This window comes from Erithacus rubecula (assembly GCF_903797595.1).
Source record: "Erithacus rubecula genome assembly, chromosome: 4".
Classification (NCBI taxonomy): domain Eukaryota; kingdom Metazoa; phylum Chordata; class Aves; order Passeriformes; family Muscicapidae; genus Erithacus; species Erithacus rubecula.
In genome coordinates, this window is record NC_136686.1 from 12,223,404 (window position 1) to 12,245,924 (window position 22,521).

At 37.4% G+C, this 22,521-nt stretch overlaps 1 protein-coding gene across 2 annotated transcripts in view; it reads left to right on the forward strand.

Moving 5' to 3' along the window:
* The first annotated feature begins 205 nt into the window (after window positions 1–205).
* ETNK1 (ethanolamine kinase 1) overlaps window positions 206–22,521 on the forward strand; it is a 29,244-nt gene continuing 6,928 nt past the window's right edge. For both annotated transcript variants that reach the window (XR_013773993.1, XM_079303845.1), the window contains exons 1-7: window positions 206–520; window positions 9,489–9,748; window positions 10,459–10,599; window positions 11,298–11,440; window positions 17,668–17,751; window positions 19,399–19,559; window positions 21,517–21,590. Coding sequence is in view for 1 of the 2 variants with exons in the window: in XM_079303845.1 (XP_079159971.1) it covers window positions 365–520; window positions 9,489–9,748; window positions 10,459–10,599; window positions 11,298–11,440; window positions 17,668–17,751; window positions 19,399–19,559; window positions 21,517–21,590 (1,019 nt within the window). In the remaining variant the exon portion in view is untranslated. The remainder of the gene's footprint in view (window positions 521–9,488; window positions 9,749–10,458; window positions 10,600–11,297; window positions 11,441–17,667; window positions 17,752–19,398; window positions 19,560–21,516; window positions 21,591–22,521) is intronic.

Below are 22,521 nucleotides of genomic sequence, written 5' to 3' on the forward strand. Positions count from 1 at the left end.
CGCATTCCTGTACGTCCGCTCTCCCTCACCAGCCCCGGACACATTTAGTTAAACCCCTCCCCAGCCGCGGGTCCGGCGCGGGCAGGGGGACGTCGAGGGTGACGGCGGGGCGCGGCAGGGGAAAGGCGGATGCTAGAAGGGGCAGGCAGGTGAGGAGAATGGGCGGGGGGCGGAGGGCAGGGCTCTGCCCGGCTCCGCCCGCTCTCCCAGGCTGCTCCGCGTAGCAGCCGGGGGAGGTGGAGCTGCTTGCTCGGTAGCCGAAGAGGAAATTTCCCCGTCACTTATCGGTTCCGCCGCCAAGGAAGCGCCAGCGGGAGCTGCCTCTTCTCGTCTCCCCGTGTCGCGCCGCTTGCTGCCTGCTGTCATGTCCAACTACATCCATGTCCCGCCTGGCTCGCCGGAGGTGCCCAAACTGGACATCACCGTCAGCGAGCGGGAGGGGCTCGGGTATCGCCAGGGCGCTATGCAGTTACTGCGTCGGTTGCGCCCGCACTGGAGACCCGAGGACGTGACGCTGCAGGTACGGCGGGGTCCGCGCCCTGGTTCGCGCGGGGGATGCGGCAGCCCGGACGCGGGGAGGGAGCGGAAGAGCAGGCAAGGAAAGGGGGGAGGGCGGGCGGCCATTGTGCGGGGGATCTGCCGCCTTGTTTCCTCGCCCTCCCTCCTTCCCCCGCTCTCCGCCGCAGCCCCCTGCGCGGCGCCCCATTTGCTGGGCAGCCCGGCGGCGGGGCGGGGCGGCGCGGCAGCATCCCCGGCTCCCTCCCACTACCCGCGTTCGTCCTCCTCCCACGCCCTCCCCGCTGGAACTCGGCGTTAGCGGCAGGGAGAGCTCGAGATCCGGAGGCGAGGGAAGGAAGGTGTTCCTGAGCGTCACCCTCGCCGTTTCTCTGCTGGCTGGGGTGTGTTTGTAAACCGGGGGGAAGGGCAAGGGACAGGCCATCGGAGAAGGGCATTTCGCCGGGCTGCCGGTCTGGGGCGCTCCCACGGGTTGTGGAGCCCTTGTCGGGTGCTTCTTGTAATAGAAAATGTAATAAATGTCTGTCTTGCGTTCGCAGCTGGGCTGGGTTTAGGCGGGCGCTGTCGGGCACCAGCCCCGGTAACGCTCTTGCTCGCTGCTCCTGGCAGAAGTACCGCTGCTCGCTCTGGTGCTTCTAGGTGAGCAGTCATTTGTATTTATGAACAGTCATCTGCCAGAGGATTGGCTGCTTTTGTCCTTCTAGAATATACTTAACATGGCCCCCTGGACTTAAAAACTCTTTAGCCAATTTGCCTCGCTAAAATAGCAGTTCAGCCTGTGGTTAGTTGAGCATTTTGTTATATGCTCAGCTGTGTTATTCAGCAGCAGTTACACGGAGGTGTCTTATTTCAATGAAGTTCCTCTTCAGAGAGCTGCTGGACTAATTTATTTAGCAGAATGTTTTTCTTTTAATTCAGCATTGTTGGAAAACATTATCCTGTTGAGGAAGGATGACTCTATTCTTTGGGAAAGGTTGTAGTAGGTTTAAGAGAAAAAATGTTGCTTCCTTCTGGCACTCCTTTTGCATGAAACAACAGAATGAAAAACATCAGTGCCATTGGTGTGGAACAGGGACTCTTTTGACTGGTCACACGGAAGTGAAGTAGGAGATTATTGTCCGTTCTTATAGGTTTCTGTCTAAAAGATATCTTGAGTTTAGTTTTAAACAATTTAAGACCACAACTTTTCAGCTTTGTACTTTCCTTTTAAACAGTGGAAGAACATTCTATTCACAAAGCTCTTCAAATGGCCTTTTATTTTTAACTCTTTAGCTTGTCTTTAAGCTGCTGTAAGTGTGTAACAAGTAGGAATGCATGTGGCTTGAAACAGATTCCAGCAGCAGTGATGGCAATACAACCTGTTACAGATTCATGTTGTACATGCATCAAATACAGAAAGGTGCTGAAATGGAAGGTGGCTTGTTTTGTGAAGAGCAGGATACACTGGAGTCCTCCCTTTAGATGTGGAAAATATGCCTGACTAATCTGAAACAGCAAAATGGACAAAGGACAGTGATAGGTTTAATGAACTGCTGATTCCTCTGGTGAACTCTGCCATTTGCTACCTTTGAACTTAGTAATTCTTGGGTCAGAACAATTAGTAACAAGTTGAAGAGTCCAGAGTTTGATTTGAAAAAGTTAATTAACTTCTCTTGTAAAAGTTTACTGTTGTATGTGAATTTCTTTAGTCAGCTAAACAACTTTGAAACTGTAGTTAGTATATGTTAATGCTTAATCCTCACTTTCATTAAGATTTATAAGTACCTAAAATCAGGAATATATTTTAAGATTTAATTTTTTGCACCATAGCATAAAACAGAAATGTAGGATGGAAGATAAAAATAATTAAAATCTTCAGCGCTTATTTTATTATTTTATTGCATTATTTATCAGAAAGGCTATAACATCAGAAGCATTACCCATTACTTTTTGAAATGGAAGCAGCTATCTCATTTATAACAAGTTATATGTGAATTTTGTCCTTACAGGGCAGTACAGATGTTTGAGATATTCTACACTTTTAGGGAGAAACAGTATTTTCTGTCTAAATGTTCATCTTCATCTATGTTGTGCAGTTGTCAGCTGACAAGATCCTAGGAACTGTATAGAATTGGGTGCTTGATTTTCTAACTCCTGAATTTTTGAGGTTTGCTTTCTCTGTTTTTTGCAGTAGTCACTTTTGAATCTGGAATGGTTGTTTTTCTTAGTAATAGCCATGTTGAGTAGTTCTGGTTGGAAGGCATCTTTGGAGGTCTCTCTCCCCCCAGCTTCTGCTGAAAAACTCACTGCTTGCTAAATTCAGAAATTTGCTGTTATGAACACGAGAAACAAGTTTTTAAAATTTCATTTGAAAAAGGCTCTTCTAACTCAAAACAGAGCTTCTGAGTTTTGTAAGCTGCCTGAATTTTGACAGTGGGCATTTCAATTTTTATTATATTCTGTGTGATTCTTAATGAAATATAAAACCATAATTGTTTTAACTCTTTAGTCTTTCAAAGAGGTTGTATTACCCTTCCTAATGTAAAAACATACAGATGGTGTTTTGTTGCCCACCTTATGAATTCCTTATTTTTTCTCTTTCTTGGCAATTGAAGCAAGATCAATGTTTGCTTACAGTATGGGAAAATTAGTTACCACTTCAGCAGTGCTGATTCAGGGTTCTTTTATCCCACCACTGTCTACCTCTTTAAGTCTGGTGGCAAAGAAGGATTCAGTAGGATAATACACAATTTCTTCTCGGCAATATAATACTAAAGCGCAGGAAAACCATCAGTATTTCTTACCATTCCAAAGTAATATTTAGGATTGAGAATAAAGGCTGCCTATTTTTATTGGTGAAAAAGCTTAATACTAATAATATTCATTTATACCATTATTTGAGTAGACCAGAATGATATATATGTGAAAATATTTGCTGAAGAATCATTCAAAGATCTAAAATCATGAAAATAGTAGGCTGACAAATACGGCTCCTGTCCGGGATGAAATCTGAGGAGAGGTAGAAAGAATCTGTTTTGCAAAGGAGATTAAATTTTTTGTAAAGACACACCTAACACCCCCCTGCAAATCCTGCATACAACTAGCATCTCCAAGTAAGTTGGATTAATTTGCTTTTTTAATTCTCTGAAATGGGATTTGCTTGTTTTCTGGTGCTGTGTTGTTTTTTTTTGTTTTGTTTTTTTGTTTTTTTTTTTTTTGTTTTTTTGTTTTTTTGGTTTTTTTTTTGTTTTTTTTTTGTTTATTTTTTTCCCCCTGAGATTTACGTGTCTTCGCACTTACCAACACTTTGCGTGATTTTACTACTGCAACACTTTATAGTTTGCAAAGATTTGTTCCTGTAGCTATGAAATGTGAATAGGATGGACTCAGGCTTATAAAAAAAAGTTACTTTCACCAGTGAAACCACCACCCACCTACTTTTATGTTTACCAGATTAGCTTTTGTCCTTGTTTCTTTGATTTTTCTTCCTGACTTGCCCTCAATAGCTTTTCTTAGGCAGTATTTTTTGGCTGCTGATCTAATTTATATGCTTGTGTTGATCTTGATATTCTTTTTATAACAAACTATAATTTTGTTCACTGTTCCAAACTTGTTGGAATATTTTTTTGTTTATTTAAACAGACTGAGCGTGGGTTTAAAATCATTGAAATAATTGAAAGCCTTAGTCTCTGGGAAACAAAGTAAACTAGCTTTATTTTGTATCTCAGTGCTGTAACATTTTTCAAGTGAGATGTTTATTGCCTCTGCTGGTTTTGGCACATCACCCACTTCAGCAGTTGAGGAAGCAGTTGTCAGATATAGAGGAAGGAGTGAATCTATAGAGAAATGCTGATATCTCCAAATGGAGAAGTAAGGAAAAGAGTAAGAAAAGTGAGAGCTGCAGAATGGATTGCATTACTGATGTTTTGTGGGAAAACTGTAATTTGAGGTGTGCCTTGAATGCAGGGTCACAGTAACTGGGAAATGTCAGCAGGTGTTGGATGTCCTTGGAGGCTGGGTTGGTTTCTCCACTCTTTTTACGTTTCTGATGAAGCTCAGTCCCCTATTTTTAAAGCTTTTTGTGGTGTCTATGTGGGGCAAAAACCGTAGTGGTGTTTTATTTAAGTGATATGCCCATATGTGCCTGATGTAATTAAGCTGTGCATGATAGAGGTGTGTTTATTGATGTCTGGGGTTCAAATTACAGAGAATCAATATTTGTTTAGGCACAGCTTGGATGAGTTCGTGTAAAGGCATATAATTTATGCTACATACTTGGAAGGAATTATCCAAGACAGTTTTGTGTCCCTCTGCCCCTCCTTCCCCAGCCCCTAGGCATTTCATATCAAAGTCTTCCAGGGAGAGAAACAGCAAATTAATTATTTGATGTAGAATAAAATTTTAGGCTCCTTTCCTGTTAGCTTCTTAAAAAAAAAAAAAAAAAAATTATTATTTTGAAATCTGTAGCTGTTTTAATCAGTATCACAAAATTTGTAAAGCAAATTCATCACTTTCATAACAAGAGTTAACTATTTACCTAATGTTGACTGTTTTCAGGTAGAAGAATATTCTTCAGAAACAAGATGAAAAATAAGTAACTTTTTTTTTCTGGCATAAAAAGTCCCACACAAATAACCAAAAAAACCACCAAAAACTTTCACATGTTATCATGCATTTCAATCAAAACCATCCCTCAACCCAAAACTGTACAGAACAAAAAACACACACACCTTGAAGCTGAAGTGTTTATGGTTTGATAGCCCAAAAAATCCATGTAAAAGTTGTACCAGCACTATGTATGCTCCAAGCATTGTTTTCTCCATGCTGCTGTCATGCAGAACACCCCAAGAGTTCAGCAGAAACTGCTAGTTCAGCCTCTGGCCAAACTTAGCAGAGAATAGTGCTGTAAAATTGCTTGTCTTGATATTTTTAATACCAAATGATCTTCCTTATCATCTCACCACCTAAATCATGCAGACGGTGACTTTCACCTGTTGAGTGTGATGAAGTAGACGATATGGCTCTAGAGCCTGGAGACCTTTGTATGAGGTTCCTTGTAAGCCCTGCTGATCATGTGAGAATTTACCCAAGGCATTTTCAAGTAGTTGTACTTTGTCCTCCTTTTATGAATAGCTACGGAAAGAGAGCTACAATGGCTGCAGAGAGAGAAATAACTAGTCTTATTTCAAGGAAGAAGGTTCTTGATCTTTATACCTGTGAATGTGTCTGTGTAGACTATACTTTTCCAGAAAAAAAGATCAATTTGGGCTTACAATATGAAGTTTAAGTTTTTGTGAGCATTAAAGAAGCATGTTATTGAAGTCTGTTCCTTTCTGCAAATCTCAAAGTCAGTCTGGGGTTCAGCAGTAGAATCTGGGGAATTCCTACTTATTTATGCTGTGATTTCATACCGCGGTTCTGTTTTTGTGACACTACAGTACTGTTTCCTGCATTCACCACCTATGGATGTAATAATGCAGCTTAGAAGGGAAAAATGGGCTCCTCTGAGTCATAAGTACTTTCTACTTTGCCCCATCACACTTTTATTTCTGTCTATTCATTCTTGCTACATGTAATTGCAATGTTGTTCTCATTTTTCTCATTCCTTTGAACACTTGGAATAATAGGATTAGATAGAAGTTTTAATGAAGCACCTGCTTGTTAGATGGGAGCATGTGCATCATATGCCCTTTTCAGGAACCTAATAGCCTAATAACAGTGCTTTTAGGGTAAACTGTCTCAAAGATGCTTCATGTCTAGGTTGAAATTGGTCTTCCTGGACTCCCTTGGCCTGTCATGTTTGTACCATGTGCTACTCTCTGAGACTTGAGTAACTTAGGCTCATAGCTTTTTCTTAAATCTGCATTTCATTAAACAGTTTTTTTTTTCTGTAAAGTCTTGTATTCAACCTGGATCTGATTGTGCATGGTATAAATATAATTTCCAGAAGTGTTTCTGAATTTAGTTTTACTTTTGTATCACCACATCTGAAAGTATGTATTAAACTGTGTTAAGCACCTATCACAGTAATTAGCCTTCTGTGGATTACAGGAGCGTCAGGATCTTGCTGCTAGAGGTTTTTTGTGTTGCACTGTGTTCTTAACCTCTGTATCTATTTTTTAAAATTTATTGCCATTTATTTATTTATATTATTGTATTTTCATTGCATTTCATAGATTCTTTCATCGTCTTGTGCATGGCCTTGATAGTTTACTGATTATCTGATCCACATAATCAGAGTCTGTTCTCTGTTTTTGATGCTCAACTGATGCTTTTGCTATAGAACTGTTTTGTTCTGCTTCATTTCAGGTTATGTTTTGGGCAAGGCCTTCTAAGCTGATTCTTTAAATGATAAAGACATTTTTAATAAGAGAATAAAGTGACTATTATGTTCTTTTACTGGTGGTGGTAAACACTATATGTTTTCTTAGGATGGAATATGGAAATTGTCTACTTTGAATGATGTTATTAGAAAAGTAAGTGAACCCTTCTGCCTTTTTAAGAAGCAAGAGTTAAAATGCTCCTGGGTGTAAATAATTACTTGTAGCAGCATATTACAAATAGATGCTAATAAGTAGAGTTCCTAAATTAACAGTTGAGGGAGTCCAATTTCCTTGTTGCAGATTTCTCTTTATTAATGCTAATGAAACTTGTTTTAAGGGGATAATAGACCTATGACACAAGGTGTAATGTGCCCAGCAGTGTCTGTATAACAGTATAATAACTCAAATTGTTACTGTTTCTTTGCATCATCAGCACTATTAACATTTTTTTATAATATTACTATTTCTGATGACCTTAGAGATGTGTCTTTTCATAGTGCATTTTTTAATTTTAAACTACATTTTTGACGTTACTTGAGTATGGCAGGCAAAAATTTCAAACTTGAACAGCTCAACACGAATCACTTCTGTGAAGTGCTCTTCATATGTACTTAAAAAATTAATTTTGAGTTTATTATTAAAGATATAAGAATCAGTACTTGTATGTTGATTTACCATCTTTAAGTGCCTGTGTCCTGTTCTTGGCTCCCCAGTAGAAGGAAGACACATGCTCATGGAGAAAGTCCAACAAAGTTTCATGAAGATTACAGAGGGACCTGGGATCTTTCATATTTGGCCTGGAAAAAAGGAGACTTGCAGGGATTATATTAGGTGTATAAATACCTGGTGAGGGGAAATTGAAGAGATATTTAGACTTCTCTCAGTGCCCAGTGACAGACAAGGCAATGGACACAAAATAAAACATGTGAAATTTAATCTCAACAGGAGAAAATGCTTTTTTACTTAGAGGGTGGTCAAACATTGGAACATATTGCCAGACAGGTGATAAAGTCTCCCAAATTCCTGAAGATTTCCCTGAGCAGTCCTGGGCAGCTGGCTCTAGTTGGCCCTCCTTAATTGGGGAGGTTTAACTAGATCACAGGAGTTCCCTTCCTCACCTGAACAGTTCTGTGACCATACACTTATGACTGGGAAGGTTATGAATGGATGCATTTATAGTATAAGGGTATAATTTGTGATTTACAAGCATTTTGAAATGCATTTAAGTACTGCCTGTTCAAAAACATGAAATACCGCTCAAACCCAGTATCTATGGTGCAAAATTAAACTAGTTTTTTTAGTTGTGGTGCTTAACATTGTAGCAGTTACTGTGAAGACTGTTCAAGATTCTTTATTATTCATCTTGAGTTAAAGTAATAGCTAATATGTGCCCATAAATTGTAAAGCCTTAATGTCAAAGAGGCCTTATAAGCAGCATTATTCGAATTTATGGTTACCCTGTCTAGATGAAAGTTATGTAATTTTTTCTACCTATTGTTCAAGATTGAGTGTAACTGTTCAGGAAAATAGGGCACCTTTGTATCTTCTGTGTCCTTTCTCAGGAGTTTGAGCTATTTCTTCTGAATTGTGATGACAACTGGAACTTCCCCCCTTCTTTTCTGCATTTATTGATGAATCTGTTGACTTCAAATCAGGGGTGTTGGGGAAAGCGAGGCATATGAGCCAAAACACATCTACTGTAAAAATCTTATATTTTCCTAAACAGGAAGACTTGATCTAACTCCAGATTTTCTTTTTCTATAGTAATTAAAAAAAATTTGCTCCTAATTATCAATTTTTTGAAACCCCTGGGATTTGGAAATGATCTGTCACTTGTGTTTGAGTGATACTACTTTTCAAAATAAATGCTCTATAATGAAGGGAGAGGGGGAATAGAAGTCAAACTTTCTCAATTGTGTTTTACTATTTTATAAAACAAACAAAAGAAAACCCCAAAACGCCTGCTACCCTCCAACCCATAACGAAACTCCACCTGGACCCTAACTGTCCAAGGTTCTAAAGAATTATGATGCTTGTAGATATGTTTCTTGTTGTTGATGTGTGTTTTTAGCAAAAACACTTTTTCATTAAATATTATGGCTCAGAATAATGTCTGACATACAACAACTCACTGCATTTGTCAGTATTTTTGTTCTGGGCCTGACTTTGGGCTTGAGGCAGGAGTCATATCAAAGGGTGCGTGACTGGGCATGAGCAAATAAGGGAATCAAATAGTTGTTGTTGAACACTTGGGATTCTGACCCTGATAAATAGGTTTCTCTCTTTCTTCAGCTGACTTTCTGACCTCATTGCTATTAAGAATTAAAAAGTGTTTGTCAATCAACTTGAAGCTACTTTTTGCTGCTTGCTTGTTTTATTGTGAGGATGTTTTGTAGGAGGGTTTATTCTTTTTGAATTAAGAATGAGGGTCTTGAGGGCACAGAGTAGAAGAAGAGATGTGACTGCAAATGCAGACCCCTCCTCTCCCCCTCCCTCCCAGTTTATATTCAAGTATTTTCTTCATGATATTCCTCTGTCTTAAAGGTTAATTTTCTTAATGCTCAATGTAGTAAGCATTTGTTTTGGGAACTGAAGGATGACTCAGCATTCTCTTCCTGCTTGTTGAGGATGCAGAGTTGAGTTGCTGATTGCATTATCTTTGCTTTTCAGCTGTTCACCGATGGAATCACCAATAAATTAATTGGCTGTTATGTGGGTGACATAACAGATGATGTCGTTCTAGTTCGGATCTATGGGAACAAGACTGAGCTGCTGGTGGATCGGGATGAGGAGGTGAAGAGTTTCCGTGTGTTGCAGGCCCATGGCTGTGCACCTCAGCTCTACTGCACCTTTAACAATGGCCTGTGCTATGAGTTCATGCAGGGAGAAGCACTGGATCCAGAGCATGTGTGCAATCCAGACATTTTCAGGTAAGCTTTTAAAAATTTTTTTTTTTAAATCTCATAATTTTGCTGTGAATATATGAAGTTCTGCCTGCTCTAAAGGACTTTTTGAGTTGAATTTGAGCATGAAATATGTATTTCTGTAAGCCTGTGCTAAGCTTATGTTCACACCATCTTAGTTACAGTATTTCAATGCTGAACAAATGATCCTTGATGCTTTCACAGAAGACTGTACTCATTAGAGGTCTGCTTAGTGTGTTTAACAGGTGCACATCACCATTACAGAGGTCATTGTGTAGGGGGCTGGACTTGGTTAAAGTACTTCCAACTGTTTCTAAGACATTTCTTTTGTGAATAGATACTGGAAAGTTCCATTGAGAAATGATTTTTTTAACCTGTTAGCAGTGAACAGAAAGTGCTGATGTCTTAAGATTTTAGTTTTTGATGTGTGTACTAAAATATATTTTCCCTAAAAATAGCAGCTAATTTAAATTAATACTTTGAAAAATAAGCAAGAATAGCCTGTAAATGCAGGTGAAATTTGTCTGCTGTAACTGAACTCCAGTCCTTCCCCCTTTCCTTCCCACAGGTAATGATCCTAATGAACTTCTGAGTCTTGAAATGTGTTACCCTATGGCTGAGCTGCTCTTGTTTAAACCCTCTTTGAATTCCTGGGCTGTATTTTTTAGAATTTTTCAGTTAAATATAACAGTAATTTAATTTTAATTTTTTTTTAGACTCATAGCTAGACAACTTGCTAAAATCCATACTATTCATGCACACAATGGATGGATCCCTAAATCAAATTTGTGGCTGAAAATGGGAAAATACTTCTCTCTCATACCCACAGAATTTGCAGATGAGGAAGTAAATAAAAGGTGGGTGTTTCATCATGTTCATTTCAGACTTCACATTCCTTCTGTTAGAATTTGTGTTTGTACAATATCGTCAGACTTTGCATCACTCAGAAAGCAGACTCCAGCTGAAAAATATTCTTCATGTGGCTTTGAAATCATAGAGGCCCTTCTTGCTGCATTGTAATTAAAGAATGCTCTAGCAAAGTGATTTTACTTTTACAACATCAAATTCTTAAGAAAACTGAGACCATGAATAGGTAACTGAAAATGTAGAGGACAAAATGGCTTCTAAGTGTGCACTGTGACTAGACTTAAAATTAGTGTTTTCCTCAGTATAAATACAAATAGCACCTAATACTGTTGTATATTCTTCTTGGAGGAGGTACTGTAATGTGAATGAAATTCATGCGATAATTCTTTTAATCTTTGCACCTTTAAAATGTGTGGGAGTGTATTCATGTTCTGCTCCTGATTTTTGGACTAATGTTGTGTTTACAGCACAGATAATATTCAGAAAATTGTTTTCTGGGGAGGACAGAGAGAAATGATTGTTATAACTTGACTGCTGTTGTGCCTTGGGAAAGAATGCCCTGGTTTGGGAGAGGGTCTGTTGAATTATTTTGCAGGAACAATATAGAGAAAAGTAGTTCATTACAAATGCTTAATATGGAATACAGAGGAAAGGAAACATTGACTCTTATTTCCTTATATCTGAAAAGGTTCTTAAGTGATATTCCGAGTCCTCAAGTTCTTCAGGAAGAGATGGCCTGGATGAAAGAAAGACTGTCAAATTTAGGATCACCAGTGGTGCTCTGTCACAACGACCTGTTGTGTAAGAATATTATTTACAACAAGAAAAGAGGTGGGTGTTGGACTGAACAGTGAGTAGTGAGTGGCTTTATCTGTGCTGTAATTGCAAGTGCTGCCTCAGTGGTATTGTTTTATTCACTTGTTGAGGTGAACTTATTTTGAGCTTTTAAAACCCAGTGTAATGGTAGAGATACCTGTGCAAATACTGAGTTGCTTAATTAACTAATTCTCATCTGCATGCTACTGTATAGAGGAGGAAAATCAGTGTGCCTTGCTTTTCTTTAATGAACTTATGAATTTGTTGATCCCCAATGCCTGGGCTTCAAAGTATGTAACTGAATGTTAATTGTGTTCTGGTTGTATAAAGCTTTTAGGAAGAAAAGAAAAGAAAATCATTAAAATATAGAAAATAACATGAAAATTGTCTCCTGTAATGTTTTGTCCTGATTTGTGATTGTGAGGAATACCTTTTCATAATGAAATATCTAAATGATATTCACTACTACATTGAATTTGTTTTCTGCATGAAGTACACAGACATCTTAAAAGATTTATTTTGTAAATACATGCTTTGTTTAAACAGTTGTAGGCAGCACACATCATGGCAAAAATGAATTACCTTTTTGTTTCTATTACCATACATTTAACTTGTAGTTCATGTTATTAGGATCTGTTAAAGCTTCCATATAAACCCATAGCTTATTGATTTTAGTGGTACGTGATTCAGTTACGAAGTGAATCAACCAGGTACTAAAACAAAGAAGGCAAATTTTTGATACTAATATGACCATTGTGCAGTAATAATAGTTTTCCTCCCATTGCAAATATCAGCTCAACTAAATGTGACTAATCAGATTAGAAGGCTTTCTTTTGAAATAAGGTTGACGCATTCCTTCTAGTAGCTGAATATTTTTGTACCAGTTGAGTAAGATTGTTGGTATCTAAGTTATGTGCCTTAACTTCTAAAGAAAAAGAATAACAAAACCAAGCTGCTGCAGGTTCTAGTATGAAAATTGTCTGTATGTGCTAATGCGTTTCTGCATCCTGTGTGAATTCTGCATCACCGTGTGAACTGAGGAAATAAACTTTTTGTGGTTTGTATACAAGCTTCCCTCTGAGTAATACCACCTCTGAAGGGAATTGCTAGTAACGTATGCACCCTAACAGTGCTATTAACATAAATTTTAAATCCTGGTAATTCAGTACCAAGCTTGAGTCGTTTTACTGAGTTTTTAATGATGGACTATAGTTCTGCTTAAAAAGATAAGGGGGAAAGCATGAAAGGTGTAAGACCAGATTTGTGGTCTTGCACACTTGGTATTGTGATACTGTACTACCAAACATATAAATCTCTTTTTACCATGTGGGTTTTTTTAGTCCTGAATTACCTTGAGTTTTAGCATTCCATAGCAGACCCACTGTGGTGTTTTTTGTAGTCACTTTTCATAATAGAACCATGCAGCAAAAGGAAAAAATCTGAGGAATTCCTTTAAAAACTTCGGTGTTATGGGCAATAGGCTTGAAGCTCCTAATTGAAAAGCAAATGCTGTGTGTTTTTCTTTTTGTAAACAGAATGGAGGAAAAAACCAGTAAGTGTGAGTGTTTAGAGTTTGGTGACTGGGTGGGGAGGAAGAAGGTGTGTAAAGTACTTAGGCTTCAAGCAAGCTGTCAACAGCTGGGGGAAACCACTTGGAAAGATGAAGTAAATATATTATTATACTTATGTTTGAATAGTGTATATGTACTGTGTTGTAATATTTGTGCAATTTGGGTACAGCAGGGACCATTTTCATAATAACCAAACCTCAATTCCATCTGCAGAAAGGATGATTGTCATTTGAAGGCTGTTTTTTGTAGCACACTTTACAGAGCATAAACAGGAAGCACAGCTTTAACTGTAAAGAAACATGTATAACTAGAATTGTGTTTAGCCAAGCAAAAGCTTTTCTTGGTATAAAGATAATTTTGCAAGAGCACAATATATAATCTTTTTAAGGATGAGCTTCACTAGGAATGCCATCACATTTTCGGAAGGTAGTTAACGGCTTTGGTGAATGCAATACTCTGATTAAATTCACTCTTCCATCTAGAAAAGCTTCTGTGTATCCAAAAGACCTTGGTGACACTAAACTGAGAGCAAGGGAGAATTGATTTTCTACATTAACTACCTTATTTTTTTTCTTTATTCCTCAGTAAAATTTGTGAAAAACTGATAGTATTGTCTGTGTTTTCAGAAGCTGGCACAAAGAAAGCCAAATTTATTTGTTGTAGTAATACTGTATTTATAATTTTGTGCTTAATTTGCACATTTATTAGTTGGTGGCGGGAGGGGGGGAATGGGATTTGTGGGTGTTTGTTTAAGCTACAGACTCTCAGGACATATTAGAACTATGAAGTATGTAGAATTATGTATGAATAATTATGAAGTATGAATAATTATGGCTTGTTCCTGAGATTTGCCTTAGACTTGTGCTTTGCATTAAATTCACATTAAGTTCTCAGACCTGAAAGAAAAGTCATAGTCATGCCACATACTGCTTTTAAGAAAAATCAGTCTCCTGTCCTCATTTACGAGCCTTGAAGAGCATGTTGAGTGTTAACTTCATTTAATGGAGTTTCACTCATCTGATTTGAATTTGCTCCTGCTGTGGCTGAAGGAGCTCTGCCTCTTGCTGTTTTTTTCATGTCCATTCTCAGTTACTCAGGATATGAAAATCTGCAAGTGTTGCTTTACATAACTTACAATTATCGCTGTCATCTACCTTTTGAAAATATAGTTCAGCACTTCACATCGCTTTTCATTGCAGTTTTGACATCAAGACTACTCAAGATATGTTTGAAGCTTGATACTGCTTATTTATAGAGCTCGTGTTCTGATGTTCCTAAATTTGTTTGGTTTTTGTGTTTTTTTGTTTTTGTTTTTTTCCAGTGTGACCTGGGCATTTCCAAAAACACCTGATATTTTAAGAGTATTCAAGTACTTGCTATTCAATAAGATCAATTATCAAGATTCTTTTTTCTGTTTCTATGTGTGCACTTTTTGCATATATGAAAATCATTTGGCTGGGAGCTGTGTGTAGGTAGATGGATAATTTTGTTCTGTTTATTCCCTCTGCCTACCCAATGTTTTCTATAATCTTTGGTAGGAGTCTGTGGGTGCTCAGTACTTCTGAAGGCTGAAGCATTTTTAAGGCTTCTGGTTTTGATCTATAAACCTGTTTTGTTTTGTAGAGCTCTTTTGGGTATTTATATCTAAAATTATCCTTTGGCTGCATGATCTTTTTGTGAATTTCCAAGTATGTTCTTAGCACAGATCCTTGTCTCTGAAAGTGTTTTCTGGGGGCTCAGTGGCTCACTTGATGAGCAGGATGGGACAGAACTCAGGATACATCATTCAGCTGTGGTAACTACAGCCAAGACATGAATAGGGGAGCTACTTTCCCTATTAAACCATTAAAAAGAAAAAGCAGCTAGGAGGAGAGGTGTCTTCACCCTCCTGTCAGAATCCTGACATCTAGCAGATGCTTTGTTGATTACTACTTGATCTATTTAAAAGTAGATTTCTGGGATATGGAACACAGTGAATTCCATTCTGTATTTTTCTATGGTTTTTGAGGAGTGTGTTACATGTTGTCTGCCCTAGGAAATGCCTGGGAAAAAGAAATGCATTTCCACTTGAAATATTCCACACTCCTGGCATGTCTATTCCTGACAATAGCAATAGCTTCCCCAGAGAAGTGGCAGAGCTTGTTTAGAAATTTTCTAATTTCAATAAAGTTCAAATACACTTAGACCAATGTCTCTAGTTGATCTGTCTGCTCTCAGGGATATTGATGGCATGTATAATTTGTGGATATCTTTTAGAAACCTTGAAACAGCAGCCACCTGCTAAACCAGTAATGTAAGCCATAGCTTTTAGGATTGGCTTTCTCATATGAGCTGCAGTAAATCTTAATACACAATGATTATTTAAACAATGATTGTAAACTTTTTCCTGCTTTTTTCTAAAGCAGGGTAGCTGTATGTATGTCTACATATAAAGACTTATATGTTGCACATTTTTGAAAAAGCAAACTTCAGTCTTTGCTTTCTTTCAGTTCCACAAAAAGAACTGTGCATCTTTTATTTTGAGCTTTTTTGCAGAAATTAACTTAAAAGGTTGAATTTCACAGTAGTATGAGTCTGTAGTATAAATGCAAAGCTTTTTTACTTTGAACTTTTGTCTTAGCAAGTGGGAGGTTGCTGAGTTTTCTCCATCTGCTATCTGAGAACTGGGTATGCTGTTGTTCCTGCTTTGTGAGGACAGTGCCTAGTAACAGCCCCATCCATAGCTTGTTATCTTCAAATTCTGCTTGTATATGAAATTCTTTGTATCTGGAAGTAAGTCTTTAAAAAGTTATTAAAACAAAGCTGTAATTAAAAATTCATGATGATACATAGGAATGTTCTAGGTAAAATCTGCACATGAACAATTTAAAGTATTTATGTGTGTATTTTACTAGCAGATTTACCTACTGTGTTTGGATTTTATGTGAGGAAGGAAGAAATAAAACTTCTCTTAATACAAGCAATATTAAATGTTTGAGGGGCAGAAGGGGATCAGGAGATCAGTTGTCTAACCAGGACTGGAATTTGAACTGGCTTGTAATTTTGGAGGTGTCTGTTTTGAAAAGCAGCACTGGAGAGCTGGTAGGAAGAGCAAGCCTGTGAATCTGTCAGTCAGGCAGTGTCAGTAGTTCATCTGTGACAATAAGATCTTGCCTGCAGCTGCTGTGAGATTTTTTCAAAGCTGTAGAGAACTTCAATTTTTCCATTGCCAACAGAATTTCCTGGAATGAGCTTGCCACTTTGCAGAGTTGTTGGTTTATTAGAACTTAAAAGATTTAACATCATAACCTTGATAAGTGAGCCTCTCTTACAGTGGAAGTAAGGGTGAACTCAGACCTGGAAGATTTGTGACTGTGTGATTATATTTGTGTTGTAGAGTTTAATTTCTATTTTAAGTATTTAGACCAAAAGATACGTCCATCTGGAAAACATAATTGTGTTAGTAGTTCAAAAATGGCAAAGATGAACTGCATTGAAAAGAACACTTCTAACAAACTTCTGTGCTTAGGTGGTCAGGACATTGGTAAAACTGTTTTCTTTGGAATGTACAGTATTCCTAAATCTTAAGGAGGCAGTATAGTAGACAATTAAAATCCTTAGTCTAGGAAATGCATAATATACTTAATTTTAACATTGTTCTTGATTTTCTTTTTAGCCTAGAGTTTGAAGTCATGTTAAAAGATTTTTTCACTATAATGGAATGAATGTTTTTGTTAATTTAATAATTCAGGTAGTAATAAAAAAAAGTATAGAGAGTGCAATGGTGACTAATACTTCAGTGTAGCAGTGACAATGTAACATTTTACTTTTTAATGTTCTAATGCAAACCCATCTTATGTTAAGATTCATTGAAGCATTCCATTGCTCAATTTTCTGTTTGTTTTTTTTTTTTTTTTTTTTTTTAGCAATGTTGCTGGTTTCCCTTAAAATACAAGAGCTCTAGTATTACCTAATCCATCTTGTTTATATTTTGACTATTTTATGTGCCATAGACATTCTTGAATGACTTTAATGCATTTTCCCCAGCTTCACTGCAGACAAACATAATTTGGAAACGTTTGAAACTGTGTTTTGCTGCTTTATCAACCCTTGTTTACAGAATGCTACATAGTTTGGTAGCTTTGGAAACCTTATGATTGTTTGATGTTTTCTCGAGGCTACTTGAATCCAGCTTAACAAAACAGCAATTAAGAATAATCTTGCTTTGTAGGAATGGCTGAGGAAGCAGGAAATATCAGCATGTTGTGATGCAGTCCACTGTGGCTGCATATTTGTGGAAGAACTAACAGGACTGTTATTTTTTACATCAGGGAGAAATTGATCTGCTATTTCTACATAAAGTTTGAATCAAGATTATACTACTGTACTTCTCCTTTTGAGAGCAAAGGAGGCCCTCGTGTGGTAGAAGTTAAAATTGAAATTCTCCTACTCAGACTTGAAGCAGAGATAATTTTAAGATCTAAATTTAAGGGCTTTCCTGAATGAATATTTATCCTTAAAAATCTCATATTGTAGAAGTCACAGCCTTACCCTGAAATGTGTGAGTGCACACAACTGGGTACAACTGGGTTTGTGGTTTGGTTTCCCCATAAATCTTCAAAGGACACCAAAGGATTAGGTCTGTTAGTTGCTTTGATCTGGACTCTAATGTTGCTGCTGTCTCTCACATAGGTGACGTGCAGTTCATAGACTATGAGTACTCTGGGTACAACTACTTGGCTTATGATATTGGAAATCACTTCAATGAATTTGCAGGTAAGAATTGGATTTCTGAGGCAAAACTTGACTGGTTTTACTAAGAACCCCAACAGACCAATTTTCGTGGATTCTTTTTTTGTTTGTTTGTATTTCTAGTTGCGTGCTTACAGCTGTCAGCTCATGGTATCAGAATATCTCGTTGTCTCATTTTGCAGGCCAGTTATGCCCTTCATTTACAGGTCTTCCAACCCAGAAATGGTAACATCATGACTTCAGTTCTAATATAGTTATAAAAGTTCAGAACACACAGCTTTCACCCTGTTCTTCTGTGGAGTGACACAGCAGAGAGCCCATTCTAGTGAAATATTGTGGATATCACACTAGAGGTGTATTTATTGACAATATTCTGTGTGATTCCACAGTGCGAAAAGGCAGGATTATGTTTCTTGGTGGTTTTGAACATGTGTGCTAAGTACTTAGTCTGTCTTAAAATGGGAAGTAAAGGCTAAGACTATGTTATAGGAAAAAAGTGGGATTTTAGGAATATGGTGATTTTAGATTAACTTATTAACTAGTTGATTTTTTTTTTATGTGAATGCCCATTTCACTTTGTCCATAAGGGAGAAATGACCTCAAGTGCATAATGTATAATTTCAGAGCCAGCAGGGAAAACCTACCTACTGATTAGAGCAGGTAGATGACACACTGTGGTGAAATGAAGAGCTTTAATCTACCAGTTCCTTCACAAACAATGTTAAGTTTAGATAACTCAAATTACCAAGCACACTTTTTTTTGAGTTGTGTAATTGGCAATTTAAACATTTGGAAAGCAAGTTGAATTATTTAGCAAAATTATATTTGAAAGCTTGATTTTTCATCCTATACTTCTGAAATGTAACTACATAGATATGAAGAATAAATACACTAATACTTTTTTTGCATATGAAGAATAATTGTGCTTCACTTTTATTCTCTGTCTGTCCAGTAAAAATCTGAATTATTTTTTAAGCTAAATTTATGTGTATCTAACACACAGAAGAGTTTAGGTGCTAGGGGATTGCAGTATTCATAATATAAGAATTAATGAGAATTCCCAAAGTCACTGGGAGTGATAATGGAAGTGAACTGTCATCCAGGTTTGGGGCTTCTAGCAGACTCTCTAAAGCCTTGTGACTAAGCACTTCCAGTATAGGAAGAAAAACAGGATAAAAATGGGTTATGAGCTTCTAATTCTATCAATGTCTTGTGAAGGAGAGAAACAGACTCATAAGCTTTCTTCAAGTGTGAGTTTAGTGATAACTGGATATGCATCTGGATTTGGCTTGGGATGGTGTGGCATACAAGTCTCTTTTCTTACAAAATATGTAATATTTGATCTATTTGTGAGGGTTTTTGTTTCATAAAGCAAATGCTTTTTCTCAAAGCCCAAGGTGTTGAATCCCAATATGCAATCAGATTCCATCTGGCTGAACACATAAATTTGCAAGATGGAACACTGATTTGTATGTGGGTAAATTCTTGCAACATATAATTTACAAGGTCAGGTCCAAGGGAAAAGTGTGGTTATTTGTCCACATCAATCTGTGCCTGTGTATTGGGTTGGGATGAGGTACAGTAACAGACTACTAATGGTAGTACTAAAGAGTTTCTAATGATATTTTTATGCAACATGAGGTTCTAATAGGATTCTTTTCTTTTTACTAGGAGTAAATGAGGTAGACTACAGCCTTTATCCCAACAGGAAATTACAGGAGAAATGGCTGAGATCTTACCTTGAGGCCTACAAAGAATATAAAGGATTTGGCACAGAAGTCAGTGAAAAAGAGGTTGAAATTCTGTATGTCCAAGTCAATCAGTTTGCACTGGTAAGTAACAAACACTTAATTAGAATATTTTAAATTATACAGGGAAACCTGATATTCTTTGAACAAATGTAGCTGGTATTTTCTTGAATTGAGTGTTGTGTCATGTAAAGAAAACTTCTGTAAGAAATAAAACTTTGCTATTCTGTGGAAACTTGCTTCTCTGTTGTATATTAAATCTTATCTGGAGCATAGTCCTAGTGAAGAATGCACTGCACATTCAGAAAACAGGGAGATGAGCTTTGAGTGAGGATTTCTGTTGGCTGTTATTTGGTTGGGCAAGTTTAAGTTGGCCACAGCTGATGATGTGTCTTTGTTGAACTTTTGCTTGTAGTAGGAAGATGGAAGAATAAGGTAGTGCTTCATGAAGAGTTATAAGCTTTAAAAGCCTATTTTAAAATAAGATGATAACATTCTGTTAAACTAGAATATTTTGATTTTCTTTTTATTTTTTGTTTTGCAGATAAGTAGGTCGCTCTAGAGTCTCTTGCTGATCTTGTTTTGCCTAGATGACAGGATGGGAAATGTTACAGCAAAAGTGCTTGTGGTTTTTTTTTTTTTTTTTACGAAGAATAACATTCCCAGATATTTGTAGGAGAAATAAGTCTAAAGTAGCTACTTTGGCCTTATTTTAATCTTCTTTCCTACCAATTTAAGCACACCACTGTTACTGTAATACCCTCAGTTTTCTGGCAAAAGCTGCTGGTTGTAGTGAGGAAGTGTAGTTAACAGGAAGATTATTAAGCTTTAAAAACAATTGCTTGTGTGCTGCTATTCTCTTAAAATGTTAGTTATTACTGTTAAATTCAGCTGTCCTATTAATTTAGGAAAGTTAGAGTTGTGATTAAGCAGACTGGTCTGTTTGAAAATATATAGCACTATTTTGTCAGCTTTAAACAATGGTCATAATAATGTTTAATAGGATAGAGTTGTGTTTAGAGAACAGGTCAGGACTTACCTATAGACTACCCCTGATGCACAAACGCTGTGTGAGTCTTGTCAGCTCATGTGGGAAGCTTTGCTAAGGGAAAATTGACATAAAGTTAGGGGGTGTTGATGTAAAATGATGAACTGCAACTCTCTGGCAAAGTTATCTGAACTAGAGATACAAGATTCACATGCACACAAATGAGTTGCTGTTTGAGTGTTTTCAGGTGTGTCTGTGAATGTCTACTAAATTCCTGGTCAAGTGTTGCATGCAAACTTCAGGAAGCTTGGTAATTAATATGAGCAGTCATTTACTGAAGTTCCAAGTCTGTCACTTGCAACCTGGATGTCCAGAAATGTCTTCCATAAAGACAGTGTCATGGATTATGGTCATTACACGTTTGAAGTATGTTAACAGCCATATCATTAATGTAATCCATACTTCCAATCTGAAAGTGCACAGAGGCCTCCAGACTGGACTCTTAATGGAAGCAAGTCTGGAGGAGATGAGATATTTGTGTAAGTGCTGGTGAATTAGAAGTTTTCTTAAAGCATTACATGCCTCTTTGTCCAAGTCAGCAGTGAAAGTGAGTGTAATTATAGAGGTCTAAGGGTGTAATTGAAAATTCAAAAGGAATTTCCTGTTTGCAGTAGAGTTCAATACATGTGGAATAATAGAAATTTAATTAACAGCCATAGGTGGTAGCTACATTTCTGTGCACATTTTTAGCATGGTGTATATAGTCATATAACAATCTACTTAATAGGTGACATAGTTTACAAATCCAACATTGTTTCTCTTGCAAATGACACATGGAGAGTTACACTCCAGTGGATTTCCCTGTCTGCTTGTGAGTAATTTATTCTATAATACTGCTTATAAATCTCTTTGGTTAAGAGAGATCAAATAACATTACAAAAAGATTGGCTTTTGATGTTCTATTATAGCTAAAGTTTTGTGTCTATGAGACTATGTTTACATGTTAGATTTAAGACCTGGTTAATTTTTTGCTGCTAAATTCTTTTCTTTCAGGCTTCACACTTCTTTTGGGGATTGTGGGCTCTTATTCAAGCCAAATATTCCACCATTGATTTTGACTTTCTAGGGTAAGTGTGCTTGCTATGTGCAGTCATGGAATACTAGAGGGTGGAATAGACTTGTGGGGCCATTTAGTCCAAAACCCCAGCTATCAGAAGCTGAGATCTGAGCAACACACCTGACCTCTGTGAGCATACAATAAAACTCTGCAATTTTAAGGGAAAACAAGGCAGTAAACGCTGTCTGTCAGTGTTTTTTGTTGCTGAAATTTCTCTAAATTATGTGCCCTTGTGCTAAACCACATGGTTTGCAAGCAAGGAACATAATGTTTTTTGCATATTAAGTGGTTTTTTTGCTAGGGATACAAAGGTGTATAAGCCAAAGTTGGTCAGTGAGTTGTGCTGTCTGTCAGATGCAAGATCTACATTTCCATCAGTGAGAATCAAAGATGGTATAAAAGAGCTTAATTACTTATTGCATGGAGTGTTGATCCTGGAAGTTGCTATTCTTGTTTTAGTCTTTGTACCACCAATGAATAGTAAGTTCTGTTTCAGGTAGATACCTGTATATTTGGCCATTTTAAAATGATCTTTCATGGCAACAAGCAGAGGAATTTATTTCACTATTGGGGACTGAAAAAGGTGATAAAATTCATTATATTATGTGGCAAAAGGTCCCACTTTAGAATTTTTGCACTGACTAAGCCTGTTTACTGGGCTTAATTATGTCATTCTTGTGAATAAGAGCAATGTGGATTTCTTAATTATCTCAGGCGACAGAACCTGGCAGTCACCACTAGATGGAGTGAAAACACCAGTGATAAACCCCAAAAAATTGTCAGCTTTGGCACATTTATTTTAACCATCAAGATAAAATTTCTGTGACATTGTAGTTGTTGGACAGTCCATTAAGAACTATTAAGCACTAAACCACTATTACCTTTGATAATCCTGGAGCAGCATTTCTTTTACAAGCTGAGGTTGTGGGGGTGGTGGAGAA